A 22,564-nucleotide genomic window follows, 5' to 3' on the forward strand; every position below is an offset into this window, starting at 1 on the left:
ATAACTCTGTGCTGCTGCAACACATAATGTGAGAGAATGGATTTTGTACGGGGGCATAATTACATTCAGGCACATTATATTTATCGATAAGGGAAACTTTACTAATGTTTGCCCACTCTGTTTGGGGAAATAATGAGGGTTTGGTCCCTGATACCTGCTGCGCTCTGTAATGAACCCATAAGTGGCTGAGGGGAAAAAATGGTGGGTGGGAGGGAAGATTTGTGGAGGAAGAAAGAAACGAGGTTCAAGGGGGAGGGAAATCGTAGCAGCAGTACAAGTTGGCTTGGGTGTTGTTTTTGCACCGCATAGAAGCAACAAGCAAACCTCCCCCCACCTCCTCCCTGTCCTGCTCTCTACTACTCAAACTCACTGATGCATGTTTCAATCCACCTACCCTCGCCCTCTCGCTCACGCAGAATGGGATGTTGCGTGGGCTACCGAATCAGTAGGATGACAATTAAATTCATATCGGTCGTTCTAATTTTAACACAGCTTATTTTTCACCAACGTATATGTCCTGAGTGCGTTTCCCTGTTTGCTTTCTAGGAGAAGTGGGGGTCTTAAACTTAAAAAAAAAAAAAAGCAAGCAGGTGGTTAGCTCTGTTGTCTTGAAACATCTGCCTGAATAGTTATTGAATGGGCTGCCATGCGAGTAGCTAAATAGTGACTGACTGGTTTACGTAAAGTCTGTCTGCCCCGGTGGCTGGCTGATTCCTAGCTGGATGGCAGCTGCTGCTGTTCAAACAGAGCTGCATCTGCTCGGCCCTTTGTTCTAACGCACACTGATAAAAAAGAAACACACACACTTGGTGACTCCAAGTGTGTGTTAGCAAAGAAAAGAAGTTCCTTTGTTTAGTTGTGAATTGGAGTTTGGGGGGCAGGGTGCGGGGACGCTAATGCGAAATGAGTCTCTCTTCTGGTGTGGAGGTTATATATATATATTTCTTTTTTCCATCTCTTTCCCCCTGTTGTTGTGGTTACATATAATTAAGTTTTTCTTTAAGGTTGTTTGGTCATCTTTGAAACTTCTAGGGTTGAAAAAATTAGAAAGTGTTCAGAGTGAATTCTTTAAAATACCTCATAAGTGAACTTTATTAGTATACATTTTAGCAATAAGACAGATCAGAGTACTTTACGCCATAAAAACATAATACTTCAACAAATTATGAAAGAAGCAATGAACATTGCATTTTGTCAAATCATCATCAAATATATTGTTGTACCTGTTGCTATGAATCCTGTTATTATGAATCGAAGGCAACTCTAAACTTTTTTTTTTAAAGGAGCTCAGTGTTTTTGGCTGTTTTTGCAGTTTTCTGGGAGTTTGTTGAAAATTTGAGGAGAATAGAAACTGAATACTGCAACTTCATGTTTGGTTTCATGTAAGGAAAGTGCTTTAGAGAAATGCTACATTGTCAATTTTAAATTTAAATTTAAAACATGATTTGATTTTATTTAAGATCACTTTAATCATGTTCCAAACCTTTTGGCAAGTAGCAATATTTACCAAAAAATGATTTTATCAGTCTGTGAAAGATCAGACCAAAGGAAATGGCTGGATTTCCTTTGATGGGCTGTGATTGGTAATCTGCAGGTGGAATACTAAAACACACAAAGCAAAAACCTACAGCTGCTCTTTGCTGTTATGAATAATTCCACTAATGTCTTATTTTCTTTTTCTGTTTCTCCAGGAACCTTAATGAGGACGATGGAGTGGAACACTTCAAATTAGTGGTTAGCTCTTCACTTCACAGCACACCTCCCATCTGTGGGCCCACCACCCAGCCATGGCGGACCCAGGGATGTTGAGCCTCTTTGGTGACGATGCAGGGTTGTTCTCGGACGAATTGGATAGTTTGGGAGACTGCTTCCCCCAGCAGTCAGCGGCTGGCCCAGCCAACCCACTCGCCCCACCCACAAACCCATCTCTGAACCACGAGCACCAGGGAACCAGGGCTTACCACCAAGGGATGCTTCATGGCACTGGGACCGGACCGGGGCAGTCCAAACTGGGGCAGATGTATGAGCACAGCCCGTATACAGGCTACGATCAAGCGGGTGCCCCCGGAGGACGGATGATGGCCCAGAACGGTCCCAGCCAGGGCTCGCCGACTGTGAACACGGCCATGAACGGCATGACCTCCCACTACCACAACACCCCAGCTAACTCTAGCAACACTCACCACGGGTACCAGGGTGATGCAGGGGCAGCAGGAGGAGGCGGGGGCGGAGTTTGGGGCCCACAGCAGCAGAGCAGATCTGTGTATCAGCAGGCTTCAGCACCATCAGGGGCTGGTCCCAACCAGATGGGAAGCTACCAAATGTCTCAAGGCAACTACGCTGGCATGCAAGGTCCTCCTACATCCGGTGCAGCGCGCATGAATCAACACTACCCTTCACAGAGCATGGCCCCCGTTCCAGCTCAGGACCCATCTCACTACTTAGGACATGTTGGGATGGGGGGGGTCCAGATGAGACAGCCTCAGCCGCAGCCCCAGAACTATCCCAACATGGGCCACGCACCTCGATACCCACACTCCCCTTCTAGACAACCTCCACACCAGCACCAACAGGGCATGCCACCATTCGGGGGTGCTCAGTACCCTGGCTATCAGCCCCAATATGCTGCCATGGGGCCTGGGATGGGCCAGGGGGCTAATGCTAACGTCAGCGCTAACACCAGCCAGGCCATGGGAGCAGGGCAGCTGGGCCAGAGGTTCAACCAGGGAGTGAGCTCAGCACCGGGGCAACAGGGACAACGATACCCCTCTGTTCCACCCCACCAGCCCCACTCTGCCTCAATGCAGCAGCAGGCAGGGCAGCAAGGCCAGCCTATGCATCCCCTAAACCACCCCCCGAATCTTCCCCAACCTCCAAACCAATCCCAATCCCACCTTACCGCCCCAGCTCAGGGATCTTACCCCTCCCCGTCGTCTATGTCCCCAATGCGGGTTCTGGGAACCCCAACTCCTCCTCCCCAGCAAGGAAGACCCCCCAGCGCAGGACTAGCCGGGCCTCCGGATGTCGCAGGATACACAGCAATGCATTCTCCGCCCAGTGCTATGGCCCATGCACAGAGAACTCCCCAGACCTCCCTATCTGCAGCACACCCACAACACCAGCAGCCCCACAACATGCCTCCCAGTGCAGGGCAAATTTATCCTGGCATGGGGCCTCAGCGTGGACCACAAATCGGGCCGACTCGGCTCCAGCAACCACAAGGTAAGCAGCCGCCAAACTTCATATTTACACTCATGCACCAACTGTAGAGTCTAAATACAAAACAAGGCTGGTGAAGTTTCTTTTTATTAAACAGATGGTTGAGAACATTTGGCACCATGTTGGTTCCGGTGAGATTTTCTGTTCACGCTCATTTTGTTAAGGCGGTGGAAATAAGGAAACATTGCTGGTATCTTTAGAAACAACGCACAGATTTAATGGATTAACTTTTTTTATTTTTTTTCCAAAGCTCAGTGCTCTGATCAAAGAGTCAGAAGGTGCTATATTTTGGGGAGTTGTGGGCTCTTGCTTAGGATCAAAGATGAGGCTTGTAGAAATTTTACAAGATTTTGCATGTTTTCTTCCAACTTTTTCCAAATGTTTCCTATATTCTTTGCAGATACTTTAACTGGTTATATTTTTAAGTCATTGAAATATATAATTTTCTTTTTATATATGTGTCCGTTCCAGGACAGAAGGGAGAAAAGACCAAGACAGGACGAATTACATTCTGACCATACACACATAAAACCTGCTTTACAAGAGGAAAAAAAAAGTCTGTCCTTTACAGACAAACTTTGGTGCCTCAGTCACTCAGAAGTCCTTAAAAATGCTCAAAAAGAGACAATAGCCTACATTTTTAGGCCATTCTGTGAGGGTAACCTAGCTCTTCATGGCACTTTGGTGCAGAAACCAAGAAAACATGTTTGAGCCAATGACTGTAACCCTCTGAAATGTCTAGATGAGTGTTCAACTGAAAAAACTAAAGTTGTGAAGGTTGGTGACCCAAAATGACCTTGCAGATTAAAATATGAATGGATAAGTCTAACCATCCAACACAAATCTATAGTGATGTTTGTGTCTGTTGAAATTTGTGATGAATCTGATTATGATTCATTATGATTATTATAATGATTGATTATTTGAAAGGCATTGATATATTGCAATGTATCAATGCCTCGTTAGGCAAGTTGACAAAACAGTCCAACAATGGCTTAAATCTCAAAACTTTGTGAGTCTTTAATTGTATCACCAAAGCCAGCAAAGAAGTAAATCTTGTACCATCAAGTCTGAAGAATTGAATAAAAAAAAAACCCCATAAAATATTTGTTTAAAGATTTTTCATCTGCATCTTAGTCCAAAATCTAGAAATATTTTGCCAGAAAGAAAGCCCAGAAATTTGCAGTAGGAGACAAATTCAACATTTAAAATCTAAAAAACAGTGAAAGAATATGACCCAGATTTTGTATGGACTCTGTCCAAAGGTTATCTGTGTCATCAGAATAAAAATTAAACGTTTACTGGAACCATTCCTGTTGCGAGGTAATAAATGGGAGTGGTACTAAGACTGAGCCCTGAGGAACTCCTATAACTGTATTGCTGTCACCACTATAATAATCCTTCATCTTTGGTTTCTCTTTCCAGGGCCTCACGAAGCCTCAGTCAGCCAGGGGGTGGACCAGCGCCTGCTCCAGGCCCAGCAGCAGGCCTCTCGAGGTGGGCAGCCCATGCCGTCTGCTCCTATGGGGTTCCAGGGTCAACACGGAGCCCCTGCCCCTAACCAGGGCTTAGCTCCACCTGCCCAGAACACTCAGACGCAGCACACGCATCTGCCCCCACACCCCCACCACCTGCAAAGCACGCCCCCTCCTCCCAGCCAGGCCTCCCACCCATGGGCACCTCAGCCATCTGCCCCCCACCCACTCTCCTCACCCCCTCTTACCCCACAGAAAGTGCCTCACATACAGGTGAGTCTCCATCAAACGAACACTTTGATGTGGTAGCGAAGCTGCGAGTGTGAGAGAGATCAAGACTATGCGCATTTGTTTTTGTGTGTGGGTGTTTTTCATGTGAATGTTTATTTTTCATGTGGGTGGGGAAATTGTGTGTATGTTTTTGGAGTCTAAGGGAAGTGTGTGCGCATGTTCATAAACGTGTGTGTGTACATGACATTTGAGAACGCAGCGGTGTATCGGGTACTGGATCATTGGGGTTTTGTGTGTGTTTTTGCCCTTTGTGTGTGCCGGTGTCTGCCCTGTGTGTGGTTGTATTTCCGTGTGTGTGTATGGGGAGGGGGGGAATGGATTCTTGCAGCTGTTTGCTTCCTGTGAGCTGCATATCCTGAGACACGTGTGCAACACACACACATGCACACAGGCACGCGCACAGAGGCGCCACCAGAATAATCTCTCCTCGCTCTTGGTCCCACTCTCCCCCCTCCCCACCTTCTATAGAGGAAACCTCCCTTCCTGTCTCCCCCCCCTTCCTCGTCTCCTCTCTTTCCGCTCTCTCCACTTGTCTGTCTTTCTCACTGTTTGTCTTATCCACTTCAGGGATATCATCACTGACCTAATGCTGTGTAGTGAGAAGTACAGAGAGATGGGCAGAAAAGGCAGATGGTTTATAAGATAAAATAAATGTCTGGTAAGATTTTAGAAGGTTGTAAAATTGGCTGTGAAACTGAGGTGAAAGAGTGATACAACTTGATTTCACTGCTGGAATCTTCTCCAGGAACCAGGGCAGCTTTTTGGCGGCATTCTCCTCCTACAGGAACCAGGGCCAGTAGTAGAAATGTATCCCAGACTACTGCTTCTGGTTGGGTGATGGTAGTAGAATAATAATTTTATTTATATAGTACTTTTTCAGCAACAAGGCAGATCAAAGTGCTAGTACTTTTCGTATCTTCATACAAAGGGTGTAAATGAGCCTTCTCCCTGTTTAACCTCGTTGAATATTCATATTTCAATATGAAATAACTTCAAATTATGTAAAAGCATTATTTGGTGTGTTTTTTTTCTACCAACCTGCAAACACAGTAACTTATGTTAAATATGACAGTTTTAGGGAAATTACATCCAAATACTTTAAAGAAGCAGTTAACCTTGGTGTATTTATGTATTCAACATAAACACAGTTAAACTTACATTACCGAAAAGCAGCATTTTATCTCAACAGGAGCCCATTTTTCTCTCTTCCGTACATTGAAAATGGCATTAAGATTTCCCATTTTCTCAGTCTGTAGTGATCTTCTTTAGCATTTAAATCACAACTGCTACCAAGGAATCCTGTTAATGCTGTTGGTCTGCCTTCATTGTTTTCATTGTAAACCTGCAGTTTTAACAGATTTACATCCTATAATAGCTGTAGTTCATCTCATATGTATTAAGTTGTTGAAGAGGCAACATATTTTCGCAGGAGGAATGCAATCATCTCACCATTAGTTGTAGTTTCCATAAACAGCCCAGATTTTGGACGTCACTTTGAAATATGCACACTTGGTGAAATAGAAACTTCAGAGACACGGCTCCCAAATCCTCCAAAAGTCTTCAAAGGGTCTTAAATTCATGTGTCTAAATTAAGGCCTTAAAATGTCTTAAATCCATTTTGAAAGAGCAGCTTTGCCAAATAGTATCACCTTCCTAAAATGATGTCCTAAGACATTTATTGCAAAAAAAGTCATTTTGGCAAAAAAAATCCCCAAACAAACTCACCACCTCCTTTTTTTATTTATTTATGTATTGCAGCAAAAGATTCTTAAATTTTGTCAATAGAAGACTATTTAATCTGATGTATTATATGGGAGTTTGTTCACTCGTGGGACTTTTCTGTCAGGCAAAAGTTTGAGTCACACTCATTGCATTCTGTGACTCAAGAGGGCTGAAGCTACCGCTAAGTAGCTGCTAACATACCTCATTAGCCGTCTAACCTTTTTGCATGGGAAAGATCAAATATATCGCCAGTTGGCTGGATGACATTTGTACATTTCTGAGGAGATATCGGTCTTGAATTTTATTCGTAATGGTCTTAAGAAGTCTTACATTTGAATTGTCAAAACATGCAGAATCTGACAGATTCACTTCCATGGGGAAAATATTTTGGGAAGACACAAATGCATGTGATGAGGAGCACAGGATCCTTAGCAAAAGAGAGGAGGGCTGGTGGGGAGAAGTTCTCATTTCCAATAGTCACATTTGTGTGTTGGAGTCGCCTGCGTCACGTGCCCCTCGCCTTCCATTAGCTTGTTTTGTTGCTCAAAGCCCCCTTTCTCCACTGACCCATTCATGCACAATAGCAGCCCTGTGGCCACACAAACACAGAGCTAGTCCCCTCTTTCTCTTCCGTCTGCTTCCCTACCCTCGCCTAGCGCTCCCCATCTCCAAGACGGTGTTTGCCGCGTTCCGTGGTTGACATTTCAGCCGTCACACTTAATTTATCCAGGACTCCTGACCTAGATGCCAGGTTGACTGGTGAGCCCCACTTCTCGCCTGGGCGCGCCGCGTGCTCCGTCCCGACTTAAGCTGCCGGCCCCCGCTTCCCCTGTTGATACACACATACACAAGCATTGATGGTTTGGTCCAGAATAGGATGGTGAATTGCCTTGAGAAAAAGGAGAGCCTCACTAGAGGAGTTGAGGAGGAGGTGTGTGTGGCACAGAAAGGGAGTTCATCTCATGATGCACTTGTTAGAAAGAGCTACACACACGCACACACACACACACACACACACCAAGCTGGTCGGTCAGTCAGTCAGTCAGTCATGATGACTGCATGTCTGGTACTCTAAGCTCCATCTGTTCACTAAGCATGGTTATTACAAACGCACGCGCACACACACGCACGCGGGCCTTCGTCAGCATCTCAAGGTCACAGCTCCGGCAGAATGCTGTGCTGTGACCTTTATTCTACAACTCGCACACACATACACACACAATGTTGCGTGCAGCACTCCGGTTGACATATAACATGCTTGTCTCGCCCCTCCCCCCATACTCATCTCACAGTCAGAGAGCTGTTATGCTATTTAGCTCGCTAAGATTCTCCAGCTTCATGCAAACGCTTTTCTGCGTAGAGGCACATCTTGTTCTGATTTTCTGTTTTTCTCAAATTAATTTACTCATTCTGCTAGTTTTGTTGAGAGTTTCAGCAAATTAAAGCAAATTGTGCTCTGGATTCCTCCTCCTGTCTGTGTTCTCTCTAAATGTCATGTTTGCTCTTTCTAAAACAATGTGTTCAACAAAATAAATGGCTCTGTGAATATCCGCAGTAGATCGCTTTAACTGAATCTTGTTATGAGGTGCACTTGAGCAGCTGGACACAAAATTTCCAATTTCATCATGTTTTTGTTAGTAATTTTAGATCACCTGCTAGGCTAGGGGGGAGCTTTAATATGTATTGAACAGGAAATGCAGTGAAGTGGACGGAGTACTACCTAGAATTTATCCAGGACCTTATTTCCCCCCCTAACATACATATTGGAGAGCTGCACATAATGTTTTAATAAAAAATATTGGAAGCTTGTGATTGCTATTTATTCTGTAAACATGCGTCTCACTTTATTTTTCCGACTGGTAAAACATTTGGAGGTCAAATCTTCAAAAAGGAAAGGACAACAATTGCGGAGACATTCAACCAATCAAGTTTAAACTTTGCTATAAATGTAGATGATCAAAATTAGTGTTGCAGCCAGTCTACGTCTTTACATCTTGTAACTAGCAGTGCCTGACAACTCTTTAAAGGGCTTGCAAGCTTGTATGCGTTATAAGTCCTCTCCAGGATTAAAGAGTGTTTAACCCACATTTGGGGCATGAATCTAACTTAATGATGGGGTGTGTGAGATTTTCAGTGAGGCGTCCCCTCCTTCACATCTCTAGTTGATGGTTATAATTAACAATTTATACCTGGATGGCAAGCCTGTGTCATCTGCCCACTAACGTCTGCTAGGTTATTGCTTGCAGCCCAGACCGCACTGACTGCAGTGATAATACTCCCTATCAAATTGTGGCACTAAACATTCCCCAAAGAAACTACGGGGTAAGATCACGACTGTTGTTGTTTTCTTTTCTTTTTACTTTTTGTAGTTCAAGTTTAAATCGACTAATAGAGCACACTTCAACGGGTTTACATTTGCTCCACTGATACTGCTGGGTTTCTAGTGACGGTGCATATTTTCATTAAATACAATTAGAACAGGTTTTCTAGGTTCACCCATTAGGATACTTCATACCTCGGGGAAAACAAGAACACAGAACTACAAAAATACTCTGAGAAATCACATTTTTCCCTCTTTTCTTTCTTCTACATTGAGGAGAAAGCATATAATTCAGTGCATTACTGCCTCTTAAGACGCTGCAGCAAAAACTGCAAATATATAAGTGAGTACTATTGGACAACAAATAAAGAAAAAAAGTGTGATGAATACATGATACATGCATGGGTCCTATCAGCTCATCTGCTTTCAAGCATCCCATCAGCATGAAGCTGAAGCAAACCAGCATGAAGCAAACCTATAATGATAAAATCCATACTAGATGATTCCACAAAATGGTTTTAATACACAATTTGTGGTTTTTCTTAACTTATTTGTAAAAACAAGCAATATATATCCTAATATTATGTCTTGTCTTGTGAGCAGAAGATGCCGTCAAAGCACTATTAATATTAACAATTATATATTTTTTGTGATAAACTGCCCTTTGTGTTTCTACCAATTCAATGTATCATGTAATTAACCTGTAAACACAACAATACTTCTCCATGCGGTCGATGCCATTTATAGCCATTCTTTAAAGTGTTGCAGTTTGTATGATGAACTTAGTAGTTACACCAGGTGTTTGCTCTGCCAGACTGCTGCCGCTAGTCTAGAGGAGCTTTGTATGAGCAGTTGTCATTAAAGATGTCAAAGAAGATTCCAGGACTCCCAAAACATGGATGAATTGGTCTAAGCAGCAATCCTAGAATGTGTTTGAGCGAATGACATAACATGATATAAATCTTTTTAAAAAGTTGGATTTTGCATTATACCTCCTAACGTCCTTTAATAGAAATTCTTTTTTCCAAACATTAGTCTTGGTGTTTGCTACACAACTAACTTTTTAAAGCAAATTCTGAATATACATAATTAAATATCCCATTTATAAAAGGCCTTTGTTAGCCAAATGTGTGTTTGGATTCCTTAAGATGATGCATTAGATTGGAGCATTAGACAGTCTGGTTTATGCCAGTGTTTTTTTCTGAGCAATGAAAGCTTTTGTTACAGCTTTTAGCTTCATAAATGGCAGTCGTCACTATATATAAGGTATTTAATGCTAGGGAGAAAGTCCACCTGATGCTGTATAGCATTTCCTGGCGGCATGGTAATGGGAGACCTTTGGACTTTATAAGATAGTCAAATGATGCGCTTGTTTTATCATCCCAGATGCAGCAAAGTTTTGACTACAGCTGAAACTATTTTGCTTTTGTTCCCCCTGGACATGGTTTATTAAATTGGCAAGTTGTTTGACAGAATATTTAAGCAATATAGATGCAATACAACTAAACAGAAGTCAGCAGATGTCAAAAAAGTCTATAATTAGACAATAGATGGTTTTCATGACCCGTACCGTAGTTACACTTTAGCGTCTCTGGTGTTTAGTTTGAATCTTTACTTCAGTTATTTCTTTTTCAACTTGTTTTGGACGATATAATGGCCCTTTTTTGGTTGGAGATGCTTTGAAATGTCGACATGTTAAATTCATACTGCAGAACACCAAACCTGACGCAGCAGTGTGTGTGTGTGTGTGCGTGCACGCGCGCCATTGTGTACACACCGTGCATCTCTATTGTCATTCCTGTGATTGATTACCTAAGAAGCTTGGCAGGAGGACAGATTTATCTCTTGGCACTGCATCTCACCATCTCTCTCTCTCTCTTTTTCCGCTACCGTTTCTCTATCCCTCACTCCTCCGGTTTACCCTCCCTTCCCCCAGATTTGTGCGTCTAAATGGCTCAGTTTACGTGTGTGTCAGCAGGTGTTTGTGGGGGGGGTTGTGTGATGTGTGACCTTGCAGCACTTCTGGGGTTGTGTGTACATTAGCATTCTTCTGATGGAAGTGAACTTTCAGCGATGGCATCCCAACTCTTTTCTCCTCCACGTGAATAAACTATAGTGTATGTGTGTGTGTGTGTAGAGAGAGAAACTTGCTGATGCTCACACACGCGTAAAGGAAAAAGAAAAGCGCACGTGTTATACATGCACACCAACGGACTCTCAAAGGCATAGTGTCTCTGGCTGTGCTACGGCGCGCGCACACACATTCTCCCTCGCTGTGCCTTTTTGAAGTATGGAGATAATTTATTCGTGTCATGATGCCTGATTTCCCATCTGCTACTGGGACCCTGAGCAGCTGGAGAGAGAGAAAGCGGGAGGGAGGCTGGGAGGGAGAGAAGAGAAGGAGGGGGGAGGAGAGGCAGCTGGAGAGGCTCCCAACAGCTGGTAACCAGTTTCCTGTCACCGAAAGCTTACTTGGGAGCAAAGAGGAGGTGCAGGAAGAAGGAGCACCGAGATTAGTCTACAGGAGAGAGGAAAAATGAGGTGTCAGCCAGTTTGTTTACTAAGGTTAGCCTGCTGGAGGACGAGGCGGGGGGGCAGAAGGGGGAAGGAGGCGGAAACTGTAGCAACAGGGAGTCGAGGATGGGGAGGAGATGGCAGCCGTGCTCATGGATGGATAGAAAGATGATCCCCTTTTACCCCTCTGCTCTGTTGGCTGCCATTACTGACGGACTCAACCGCCACCTTTCAATTCATCAGTATTGACTGACAGGCTGGTTTGACAAACTGGTGTTGAAGCAGAACAAAAGCAGGAGGTTGGGATCAGATTGTCACAGTTTGGTGCAATAGTTTCTCTGGAAAAGGAAAATGAATAATTTAAATTCTATGTTTTGATATTGGTAACCAATCAGCAGACACTTGGTAGAGTATTTGTTAGACTATCATGGTGTATTCAGTCATGATTGTTTAATTTTTGTCAAAATTCAAAGTGACTGCTTTGCTGATTTAGTGTTGCAAATTTATGTCATGCAGGCTAAGAATATAAAGTAGACGAAATGACCCAGTTTCAACTCATATTTCTGTATTGTTAGTCTGAAAGAATAAATATTTTTTTGTAGTTATCAGTGAATGAAACTTTGCTAAACCAGCATTTACAATTCCGACTTACTTTCTTGGAGCATTTCATAATTTTTCACTTAAAACGGTTATAATTTGCATGTCTTTTCTGAAATTGGCTTTTTATGGTCAAGTGAATCATTTATTTTTTTGCCATTTAAAGTTTCTAAACTATTAAATGTGATTCCCCCCCCCCTCTTCCTCCTACAGCATTCCCCCTCAGACCTGTCAGGTGATGCCTCAATGATGGTTACCGACAGGCCGACGGTTGGTGCCGGAGCCCCCAGCCAGCCTATCAGCACAGAGAAGCCTACTGATCAGGAGACCAAGCCAAAAAAGAAGAAGAAAAAGAAAGCTAAAGCGGTGGAAGAAAAAGAAGATGGAGGCAAGAAAGAAGCGAGAGAAGGAGGAGATGAAGACGTAAAGTCTGAGTTTCCTGCAGCAGGAAGCAATGCAAGTGAACAGCTTATTGGCACAGGAGTTGTTGAAGGGAGTTTGCCCCCACCAGAGGAGAAGAAGAAGCGGAAAAAGAAACCAAAGGAGAAGACGGAGGGCAAGGAGCCCAAAGAGCCCAAGACCCCGAAGACCCCCAAAACACCTAAGACTCCCAAAGAGCCCAAGGAGCCCAAGGAGAAGAAAGCCAAGAGCACCACACCCAAGGCCAAGACTCCCAAGAAAACCAGGTAGAAACACCTGAAATTACTTATAAAGATAATATCCAGTGGTTTATTGTTTTTCCCAACAATTGAAACACAGTAGAATTTATAAAATTGCAATTTTTCAGAAGTGTACTGAAGAAAACACAGCTAACTCTCCGTTGTGGTTATTTGGGTTAATTACATCACCAGAATTGAGCTGATCAGATGGCTTTAGCGTACACACACGCACACACATTGTGGCGACGAGAAACATTTACATATTCCGACCTAGATTCTCAAGCATTCCACTTTCATTGCAGTTGCACAGACTTCACCCTCATGTGTTTGAGCCAGTTTGTTCCAAATGACTCTGAAACCATGATTTATGGGTCGCTGAAGCAAACGGTGATGACGGGTATCATGTCCAGAACTTTAGCTGGGACCAAACTGTTTATATTCCCTTTGCTTTTAGACTGACCCGTTCAGACTGCTTTGGTTGTTCTCATCTACAGCTTCCCAGCTTCCACACAACTGGAAAAACTGAAATAAAAGTAATTGGTTGCTTTCTGGCTTGTGTGTGTGATGGCATTTGAGAGAATTTTGGATGGGAAATGTTTCTTGATTGCAAACCATTTGCAACATTGTGAAAAACTGATAATGAAATGTTGTGTATGTGACAAAATTATTTTCACATAAATGCTAAGAGTCCAGGTGGTACCTTTAACTGAAACCGTCTGTGTGCAACTTCCTCTACAATTGTTGTTTTATTATACTGTACAATTCTCAAATTCCTAAAATGTATTTGGGTTTATTACTAGGTTGTTATATTTTTGGTTCCGCATAAACTCAAACTGCTTTCAGTAAAAGTGACTGAGAAAATACACTCCGTTTTTATTTCAGCTTCTCTCAATTCCACTTGTCATAATTCCAGAGAGTCTGAGAGGCGAGGTTGATTTGATGCATCAGAGAAAATCTTCATGCGTTTACATTGAAAGCCCTAAGTGACTTCATACACATAAACACAAGCTCGTCCACACACATGCACACGCCGTATCCATCACTCATGTGACCGACCAGGGGGAACTGAAAGGGTCACAACCTCTGAGCTGTGAACTGTAGCACACAGTGTTTATGTGGGTGTGACTCTCTGATCACAGAGACTGGCGAAGCATGGAGCGAGGGCTCCGTGACGGATCCGAGTATCAGTCATATTCATACATCGCTGTGTCAGACACCGAGCTGTGCGGCTGGAACTTCAGGTGGAAGGTGAAGCTCTGCTCTGGGTCGTGCCTGTCACCCTCCCTGGATGTGTCGCAGACAGACTCAGTGACACTTGTTGAAAACCTTTTAAATGTTCATTATCCTTTCAGAGTAAATCTCTGTGGTTTATGAGCTGTGCAATTATTTCGGAGACTCGAGTAGGAGTTTCTGGTGGTGGATTAACACACATTTTGGATTCTGTGGAGCATTTCTGCCAGCAGGAGAGTGTATGTGGGATTGAGTCAAAATAAACCACAGTGTGTGTTCATTATAACGAAGGAACATGTTACTTAATGGCTCCCTCTATTTGAACAATAGAGTTTTATGGCACAGATCAGTTGGATACGTTGGGCTCTGAATTCACACCTCCTAGTCGGATAAATTCACTGATGGTGTGGTCCAACTCACTTTAAATATAGCATATTTAGTTCTCCTAGATGTTGACTGATTAAAGAAAGTGTTAAGAGAAGGATGGTTAAAGCAGGATAGAGATTTTCTTGACTGAACATGTAATTCTTATCAGTTTTGATCAATATTACCTCTGTTTGAGTATTTACTTTGTGCTCTCTGGTCGTATCTCTGCCTTCTCTCACTTTTTCTAATAGCTGTTATCACATCCCTCTTTTTACTTTCTGAGGCAGCAAACGTTAAGCACTGTTGTTTCCTATAGGTATCGATTACTCTGTCTGGATATAGATATTTTTTCTGCTGTAGACGTAAAGAAACTGTTTACCAGCTGATGATTTTTATTTTGATTGGTTCTGCCCAACTGGTCAGAAATGGAAAAATCCAACCATTACCATACTGATAAATTTCTCATGCTTAAGCACTATGAGGCCGCACTCTGAACAACACTCTTTGGTATGGAAACAACAGTTTATTGTTTTCATTACCAGTAAAGGATTGAAAATGAAGTCAGATTAGGCTTGAAGAACAAACATGGGGTTTAAAAGAAAACTACTTTCCATATGTTTCTTCAGACTTTGAGAGAGCATGACATTTGGGAGATAATAGGAAGGCTGAACACCGTACTCCAGACTAGCGGCAGCAGCAGTTGGTAATCACCTGGTGGAACTGTGCATCTTCTGATCTCATTATATAAATTACTTCTCAGTTCAATGCTCCTTAGAACGTAAACGGCATAATGAGGATTGTTGTGATGACATGCTGAAGGCGAAGCGTAGGAAAGAGCAGGAGCTTCTTAGAGAGACAGAGGCCCAATTGCTAATCATCAAATTACAAAGTCAAATTTATTTTATGTTTGATTTTTGTAGCATTTTTCATAATGAAGGGTAGCATAGTTACTTAATTGTGCTATAAAATTGAAGCCTGAAGCCAGCTTCTGGAGCTTTTTGACTAAATCGTTTCCTCCACGTTAAAATTTTTGGGACCCATTGCTAAAGGAAATGCACAAGAAAACTGCTGTATTTGCCATGCAGACTGGGCTAACGATGCTAATTGCTGGCATATGATGCTAAAGACAGTTTAAAATTGCATCTCTAGTTTTTTTGTCATTTTAAAATAGCTTTTTGTATTTATAAATACTTTCTAGCTGTAGGAATACTAAAAGGTTCAGTATTATTCTTCCAAGAGTAAAAGTAAATTTGGCCAATATCACCACTGGGATTTCAAAGCTCTACAAAACCCAAATGTTGGAAATCGGCCTCAAAACTCTGATTTCCAGATCTCTGATTTTTGCACTTTGTCTCATAAAGTCCATAATCTAACGAGTAGTGCAGAACTGTAGAGGGCTTCGGGGTGTTTTGCGAGGCTCAGCACATCATTGTGAAGGTGGAAACTTGATCGGACTGAGGAATGTGTCAGGACGCGCCCCCCCATCCCGCTCTCGCCCCACGTCCTTCAGTCTCTCTCATCTCTCTTTCCTCTAGGCCTCTTTTTTTATCCCTGGTGAAGGAGGAGGGCCGCAGCAGCAGCAGGCAGGGGGTCAGCGCTGGGGGAGGTTTGGTGGGTGTGTGAATGCGTGCACACGCCGGCCACTAGAAGAGAGCAGGGGCATGGAGGTGGGGCAGATGAGTGGGCTGGACTTTTGTGTGCACATGCATGTCTTGAGGGGGGGGAAGGGAAGGGGGAATCGTTGGTAATCTTTGTGGCAGAAAATGGCGTCTAATGATAATGAGGACCATGCTGCTGACCACTCCACAGCCCCAGCTGTGTGTGTGTGTGTGAGGGAGGGAGGGCAGAGGAAATGTGGGGGTGGGGAGTCCATTCTCAGCCCTGTGTGTGTTGGTAAACTAAACTGGCTCTTATCTGTTGTCAGGCTTTCCTCCATCTTGAGTGGTGGCCTGGAGCTCCCAGGTTAATTTAGCATAATAATGGCTGCTGGCCATTCACTCCTTTTCTAAAATGGTGGACCTCTGCAATAACCCATTTATCTCCTGTTTTATTCCTTCCTTTCCCAAAGCCATCCCTTCCTGATGGGGCTCGTCATCTCTTCCTCTGCGTCATCTGCTTTTTGTAATTGAAGTCAAGGACTTGCATAACACTTGATCAATACAGCATAATTCTTTTGTTTTGTTTTTTGGGAAGAAATTTGGCATGGCTTTTATGAACTTGACTTCATTAGTCATAGCTCATTCTCCATAAACAAGCCTTCCAGTCTTTTAACAAGTGTCTTTTTAATGACAAAACATCATTTAAAAGTTTTACATGTTAATTGCCATTAAGTAGAGATATTTTCTTAGCTGTTCTTAGCAGCAGGACTTCCTTCCCAAATCTGATAATGTCCTTAAAAGCCTCATTTACTGCATCTTAAAGCCATAACACAAAACCTTTTTCTATTAAAAAAAAAAAAGTTTTTGGGTGCTGCCAGCATTCATGTTCCATTAGATTTTTGGGCAGGCAATATCTGCTGCAAACCTCAAGTTTTTTTTCTCTCTCTCTCTTTTTGTCACACCACACTGCAGTATGTTTTTTTTTTTTCTCTGTTTGCTGTATTTGCATTTCTCTATGAACAAATAAACCGCCGTAGAGCAGACGGAAGGCTTAACTTTGAGTGTAAACGGGATGTTGGGCTGTGCTGTAAAACCATCTGAGCACAGGCTGCTTTTTGGGTTTCACTACCATTTATTGACATGTTTGTGGCATTCTCAGAAGTCACACTTTGTCAGCAAAGCGTTTGCAGAATAAGTTGGGGCAACAACAGTTTGCACACCAGGCAGTTCATTTTATATAGGCCCCTTTGCAGACTTTGAAATTGGGATAATGGTGTGTACGTGAGTGTTCTCATTTTTCTTTTTTTATGAGCATGTTCAGTTGCATTTTGGTAATTTATGCTGTATTTGTTACTGACTTTTCATGTTAGGATTGATTTTTGCTGAATATCTCAAAAGACATGCAAATTTATTAACTCCACCTAATAACATGTGCTTCTGACTAACTCGGGAGAAGCTTTTTAAAAAATGAACGACAGCTAACTATAATCCACCGGTGCTTGTTTTTTTTTTTACTGCAAGCTGTAAAGGAGGAATGGGCTGGTGTGAGATTCTCACACTAAAACTTTGAGTAAAAAATACACGTCTCTCCATTGTCTCTCTATATATATATATATATATATATATATATATATATATATATATAATTTTTCTTCAGTGCAAAATTATATATATATAGGCCTGTCGCGATAAACGATAAATCAATTAATCGTACGATGAATTAAAACTATCGATGTCATTTTAATTATCGGCATTATCGTCTCTTCCGTCCTTTTTCTCTTTCTGTTAATGACACCGAATGAAAAAAGGCTCAACTCCGGTGCTCTCCACTGAGCCTCCCTTCCTCATTTTCAAACCCTGACAGACCACACATTAGCCAACAGAAATCCTAGGTATAACGGTTCGATCGGGTTCGTTCCTGCCGTGTGGTGTCCAACAATGGGCACAAAATAATGGCTACAAGTCCAGTGAACTAATTTTAAAACCAGGCATTAATCAATGCTTTACTACAATCTACCTGCAATGCATGTGGCTAGTGTCAGCGTAAAGTCCTGACTGAATAAAAATCATTATAACCTATTTACGTCACGTTAACGAAGAACAGCTGAAATTGCGGTAGCAATTTCGCTCCAACTCCTCCCCTTGTCATTTCTATGTTCTTTGCATGTTGAATAAACATTAATGTTGTTTCCACTGTCATCTCCAAGGGTTGCGCTGTGTCAGCTGTTTGGGATTCCTGGGATTCCCCTCCGTAATTTCCCCTCAGAAAACACTAAGGAGAATCCAGACTTTCTGACTGGCTACCTGTCACATTCAACAGGCTGCATTAATGCTCCCAGTGGGGAAAACCCCTGATTTGGATCGACGATCTACCGTAACACACCACACAATCTTAGAAAGACCAACGTTTTAAGATTGTTGTAAGGGGAAAAATAGGAGCAAAAAATAGTGTAGTGTGAACTATTGCATCAGGTAGTCGATGTGCCCATCTTCTCTATTTAAATCTAATTATTACTGAAGGGCAACATTGTATACACACTTCATAATCTGCACTCTTTTGGTTGAATGCAGTATTTATTTCCACTTTGGCTTTATGTTGTGTAGTTTTTTTTCTATTACATTTTTTGTTAATGGAGACTGAGAATCCATTTTATTTTGGTTGTTTTGTTTATTTTGTTTATCAGTTCCAGTGTTTAGTGTTCTTTTGAAAATAAAGTGCATCTATCTTTGGCAGGAAATCGCAAGCATTATTACGGCATTTCCATTAAATCAGTGTAAAAAGATCTTCAAACAATATTATCGTTTATCGCAATAATTTTTGAGACAATTAATCGTTCAGCAAAATTCGCTATCGTGACAGGCCTATATATATATATATATAATGTTTTTATGTATATAATGTATTTTGATTAACAATACAAAAATTACTCATTGCAATTATCATTTTATTTATACTACCTATGCCACCTGCAGTATAACAATGTTACCTTAAGAGCGATGAGTTGTACTCTATAATTTTCTCTGTCCCAAGCAGCAGAATAGATGTTAAAAGTTTAATTTTATGGTTAAGGTTTGCGAGAGATTTCTTCAGTGCAAAATTAAGAAAAAACAAAACAAATCAGTTTTCAAATGGTATACATGCCATGCTGCTGTTGCAGCCAGATAATGTTACTTTAAAGAAAGCTAACTACAAGAAAAAAAATACTTTTTTCCTATTTGTAGTAAAATTTCATTGTAAGCGACTAATATTCAAGTTTTTGTTGAAGTTATGAGCAGATGAAGATATGCTCTTTCTACGTTTTCTTTTATGCTAATTTGATCTTGCTTCTAAACTTTTGCCTTGTAGTGCAGGTTCTGTCCAACACTTTTCCTCTGCATCTCAATAAAAACACCTTAAGTCATAAAAACATTTTAATGAAAAAGTTTAGCAGCAAAATTGTGACGTTCTAAAACCCGTGTATATCTTGGCACAGGTAACTAGCACATGCCTACTACTATTTTTTTAAGTAAGGAAATTCCTGGTTCATTAACTCATTATGGCAAAAAAACCCCAAAACACTATCAAATTTGATTTAAAACGCACAACAAAGGGTGTTCTCAGTTGTGCACTTTACTGATGCTCTAAGCTGTCCAGGAGTGGGTGTGAGCGATGCGGCGAGAATCAGGTGGTTTACTTGTCCAGTCAGCTAACTGCTCTCCTCTGACCTTGCCTTTCCTCTCCATCCTCATTTTCCCCCCTGCTCCCTCCATCACACCGCCTCCGTCTACCTCTCTCTGAGGAAGCACATCTATAAATAACACCACTCTCAGCTGCCACACCCTTCCCTCTGCGCGTATGTTTGTGTGTGCAGGGGTGATTTGTTTGCAATACACAAAGAAGTCCGACCTGCACGCAGGCACCTTGCGTTGTGCATCTCTGTAGACATGAATGCACACACAGCACTTTCTGAACATGCAGAGATGTTTGCATGCGCGTTGCCTACTGACCCCTCTTTATGTCTTTTTTTTATTGTAAAGAGGAAGGGCCATAGAGGCTTGGTGCTATGACTCATCACAGCAGCAGGTGTCCCTTACACCCCCAACCCCCTTTGCTGTTGTCTTCTTCCTGTCTCCATCACTCTCTGTATTTAACTCAGAAGCTCCTGTTCCTATTTTGCACTGTCCAGGTCTGAAAGCATCATCTCAGCTTCCTTGTTGATAGTTCCTATAGTGCGCCATAGCAGACTAGGATATGTGAATGGCCTTGCTACACACCTACTTCAGGGTGAATGAGACACATTCGAGAAAGTAGAAAAAGGAGAAACTGTCATTTAAGATAAGATAAGATAAATCTTTATTGTCATTGTCACAAGAACAAGGACATTCAAAAGGTGCCATCAGTCAGTGCACATGCCCAAAAACAAAAAATAACTGTCTCACAATTCACACACAACGCAAGAATCAACAAACTGGCAAAAAAAAAAAAAAAAAATTTCATTGTAAAATTTCATTTGGAAAAATGTATATTTTTCCACTGCTAATTTGTTTCTTGTGACTCAACCATTACAAAATTTCTATCAAAAGTTGAGTTTTTTATGTCAGATTGATTTGTTATTGATCCATTGTCTCTTTTTTTGGCATCATTTATTTGATTAGCTAAAAAGAAAAAGATTATTGTACTCGCTATGATATAAAGACAAAGTCACATAAAATAAGCTCAATAAACTTCATAGAAATAACATGAGGAGCCTCCAACAATATGGGAGGAGTGCTCCAGTGACCTAAGCTCCCCTCACTGTCTTCTGCAGGGCCTTATCATTAGAAAGCCACACTAGCTGTATTTCCATTACAAATGTACACAAAACTTTATCAATATTCTGCTAAAGTTAAATAAAACACAATTTCATAATTGAGTTGTTTCCATTAAATAAAGCACAATTAAAACACGTGAATAAATTTGTTCAAGTCATTTAAAACATGCTACCACACTTCCTGTCATCTTCTTTGTCTTTTCTGCCAGAAGTAACATGCGGGTGTTGATCACATGATTCGTGATGCAAAAACATGTTTCTATTGCAGTTTATGCACTAATTTGGATACAGTGGGAAAAACCAACTCATCTTAGCACAAAATTTCTTCAAAAACTGGAGTTTATTTTCTTTTTAAAATTGGCTTGTTTTCATTGAGTGCAATTAGATGGTTAATGGAAACTTAGCCAACGAGATACAGCACTGCCATTCGGTTTACATAAAATTTTTGTGTGTCCTTTATAAGTTAGAACTTATTTTAAATTATCTCACTTTTTTAAGTTAATTTAATGTACTTTTAGAAAGGTACATTAAACATTGTAACTTGTTTGTAAAATGTTATGAGCAGTGACTCGAAGTTTCCTACTTCTATTGGGCTTCTACGTTTCCAGTAGTAAGTAAAATTTCACTGACATAAATGCCTGTATAAAATAAGATTTAATAAGTTTCATCCCCAAAAACTGTGGAAGCACTTAGCTTAAAATTTAAACCGTATCTGCAATTTTGTGCAGTAAGTGGGTTGAAAAAGCAAGTCAGCTGGTTTATTTGGGCTTGTTAAAAAATGCTTACAGAGCTGGGTGAGTCTGACCTGAAAGGCTTTCTGTGTCATCTTCACTGCCAGTAGAAAGTATAAAAGCAGAAATTAGGACTATAACATGCTAGTGAAGTTTAATATAGACATATAATTTATATCAGAACTAAGACACAATGCATGTTTGGATCTTAAATAAATTCTAAATCTCAAATCTAGTGACTGTAAGACCTTGCTTAAGCGATTTACATGCTTTGTTTATAATTTTCTTAAAATGTAAGATCATGCTTTTCTGTTGGAACCAAAACATGTTTAAGGTGGCACATTTGAGAAAAAGAAAGTTGCTGAATTCCACTTTATTGTCCCGATTTGATTCATTGATTGCGAAAGGCTCTTAGTGGTGAAAGATTGGTGTGAAGAGGGCTGAAGAGATGCTCCGAGCCGAGAGGTGATGTTGCAGTTAGGAAGTGAGGCCATGAAGACGCTAGGAGGAAGAGAGGGGAGAAGGCAGCCAAGTGGAGAAGTCTGTGTGTGAGTGTGTGTGTGTGTGGCCAGATGGCTCCAGCGTGTGGCGACCAGCCAGAGGAACAGGTGCAGGTCACATGACCAGCCGTTACCACGGAGATGGTGATTGCTCTTGGCGTGAGGATGAAAGGAGAAGGGCCCCAGGGACAGAGAGGGGGTGAGAGATAGAGAGAGGGGAGAGAGCAGGAGGAAGGAGGAGAGGCGGTGGAGGAGAGCGATCCTGGCGTACAGTTCTGCAGAGGGCAGACTCAGCCCAGAAAAAACCACACACACACACACACACAGTTTTAACGTCAGTTTGGGAGGAGGTTAGTTGGACAATTGTTTCCGTCTGGCCTAAAGATATAATGTAGCATTTGTATTGTAATGGAAATCGGCCCTTTTTATCCAAACTCTGCTGGTTCTATCTGGGATCCAGTTCCATGTTTTTGGAGAACCATGTTTTAATCCCAAGTGTGAGCAACTTTATGAAATCGTTCAGCCATGTTAATTTTTTTAAATAATTTTGAA

The 22,564-nt window shown here is 41.7% G+C and overlaps 1 protein-coding gene across 1 annotated transcript in view; it reads left to right on the forward strand.

Moving 5' to 3' along the window:
- chd7 (chromodomain helicase DNA binding protein 7) overlaps nt 1-22,564 on the forward strand; it is an 87,592-nt gene that overhangs the window by 23,443 nt on the left and 41,585 nt on the right. Inside the window, exons 2-4 of the mRNA XM_023334830.1 lie at nt 1,692-3,222; nt 4,645-4,967; nt 12,352-12,824. Coding sequence (XP_023190598.1) covers nt 1,788-3,222; nt 4,645-4,967; nt 12,352-12,824 — 2,231 coding nt within the window. The 5' untranslated portion in view covers nt 1,692-1,787. The remainder of the gene's footprint in view (nt 1-1,691; nt 3,223-4,644; nt 4,968-12,351; nt 12,825-22,564) is intronic.

The sequence above is a fragment of the Xiphophorus maculatus genome, chromosome 6 (genome assembly GCF_002775205.1).
Source record: "Xiphophorus maculatus strain JP 163 A chromosome 6, X_maculatus-5.0-male, whole genome shotgun sequence".
Lineage (NCBI taxonomy): Eukaryota > Metazoa > Chordata > Actinopteri > Cyprinodontiformes > Poeciliidae > Xiphophorus > Xiphophorus maculatus.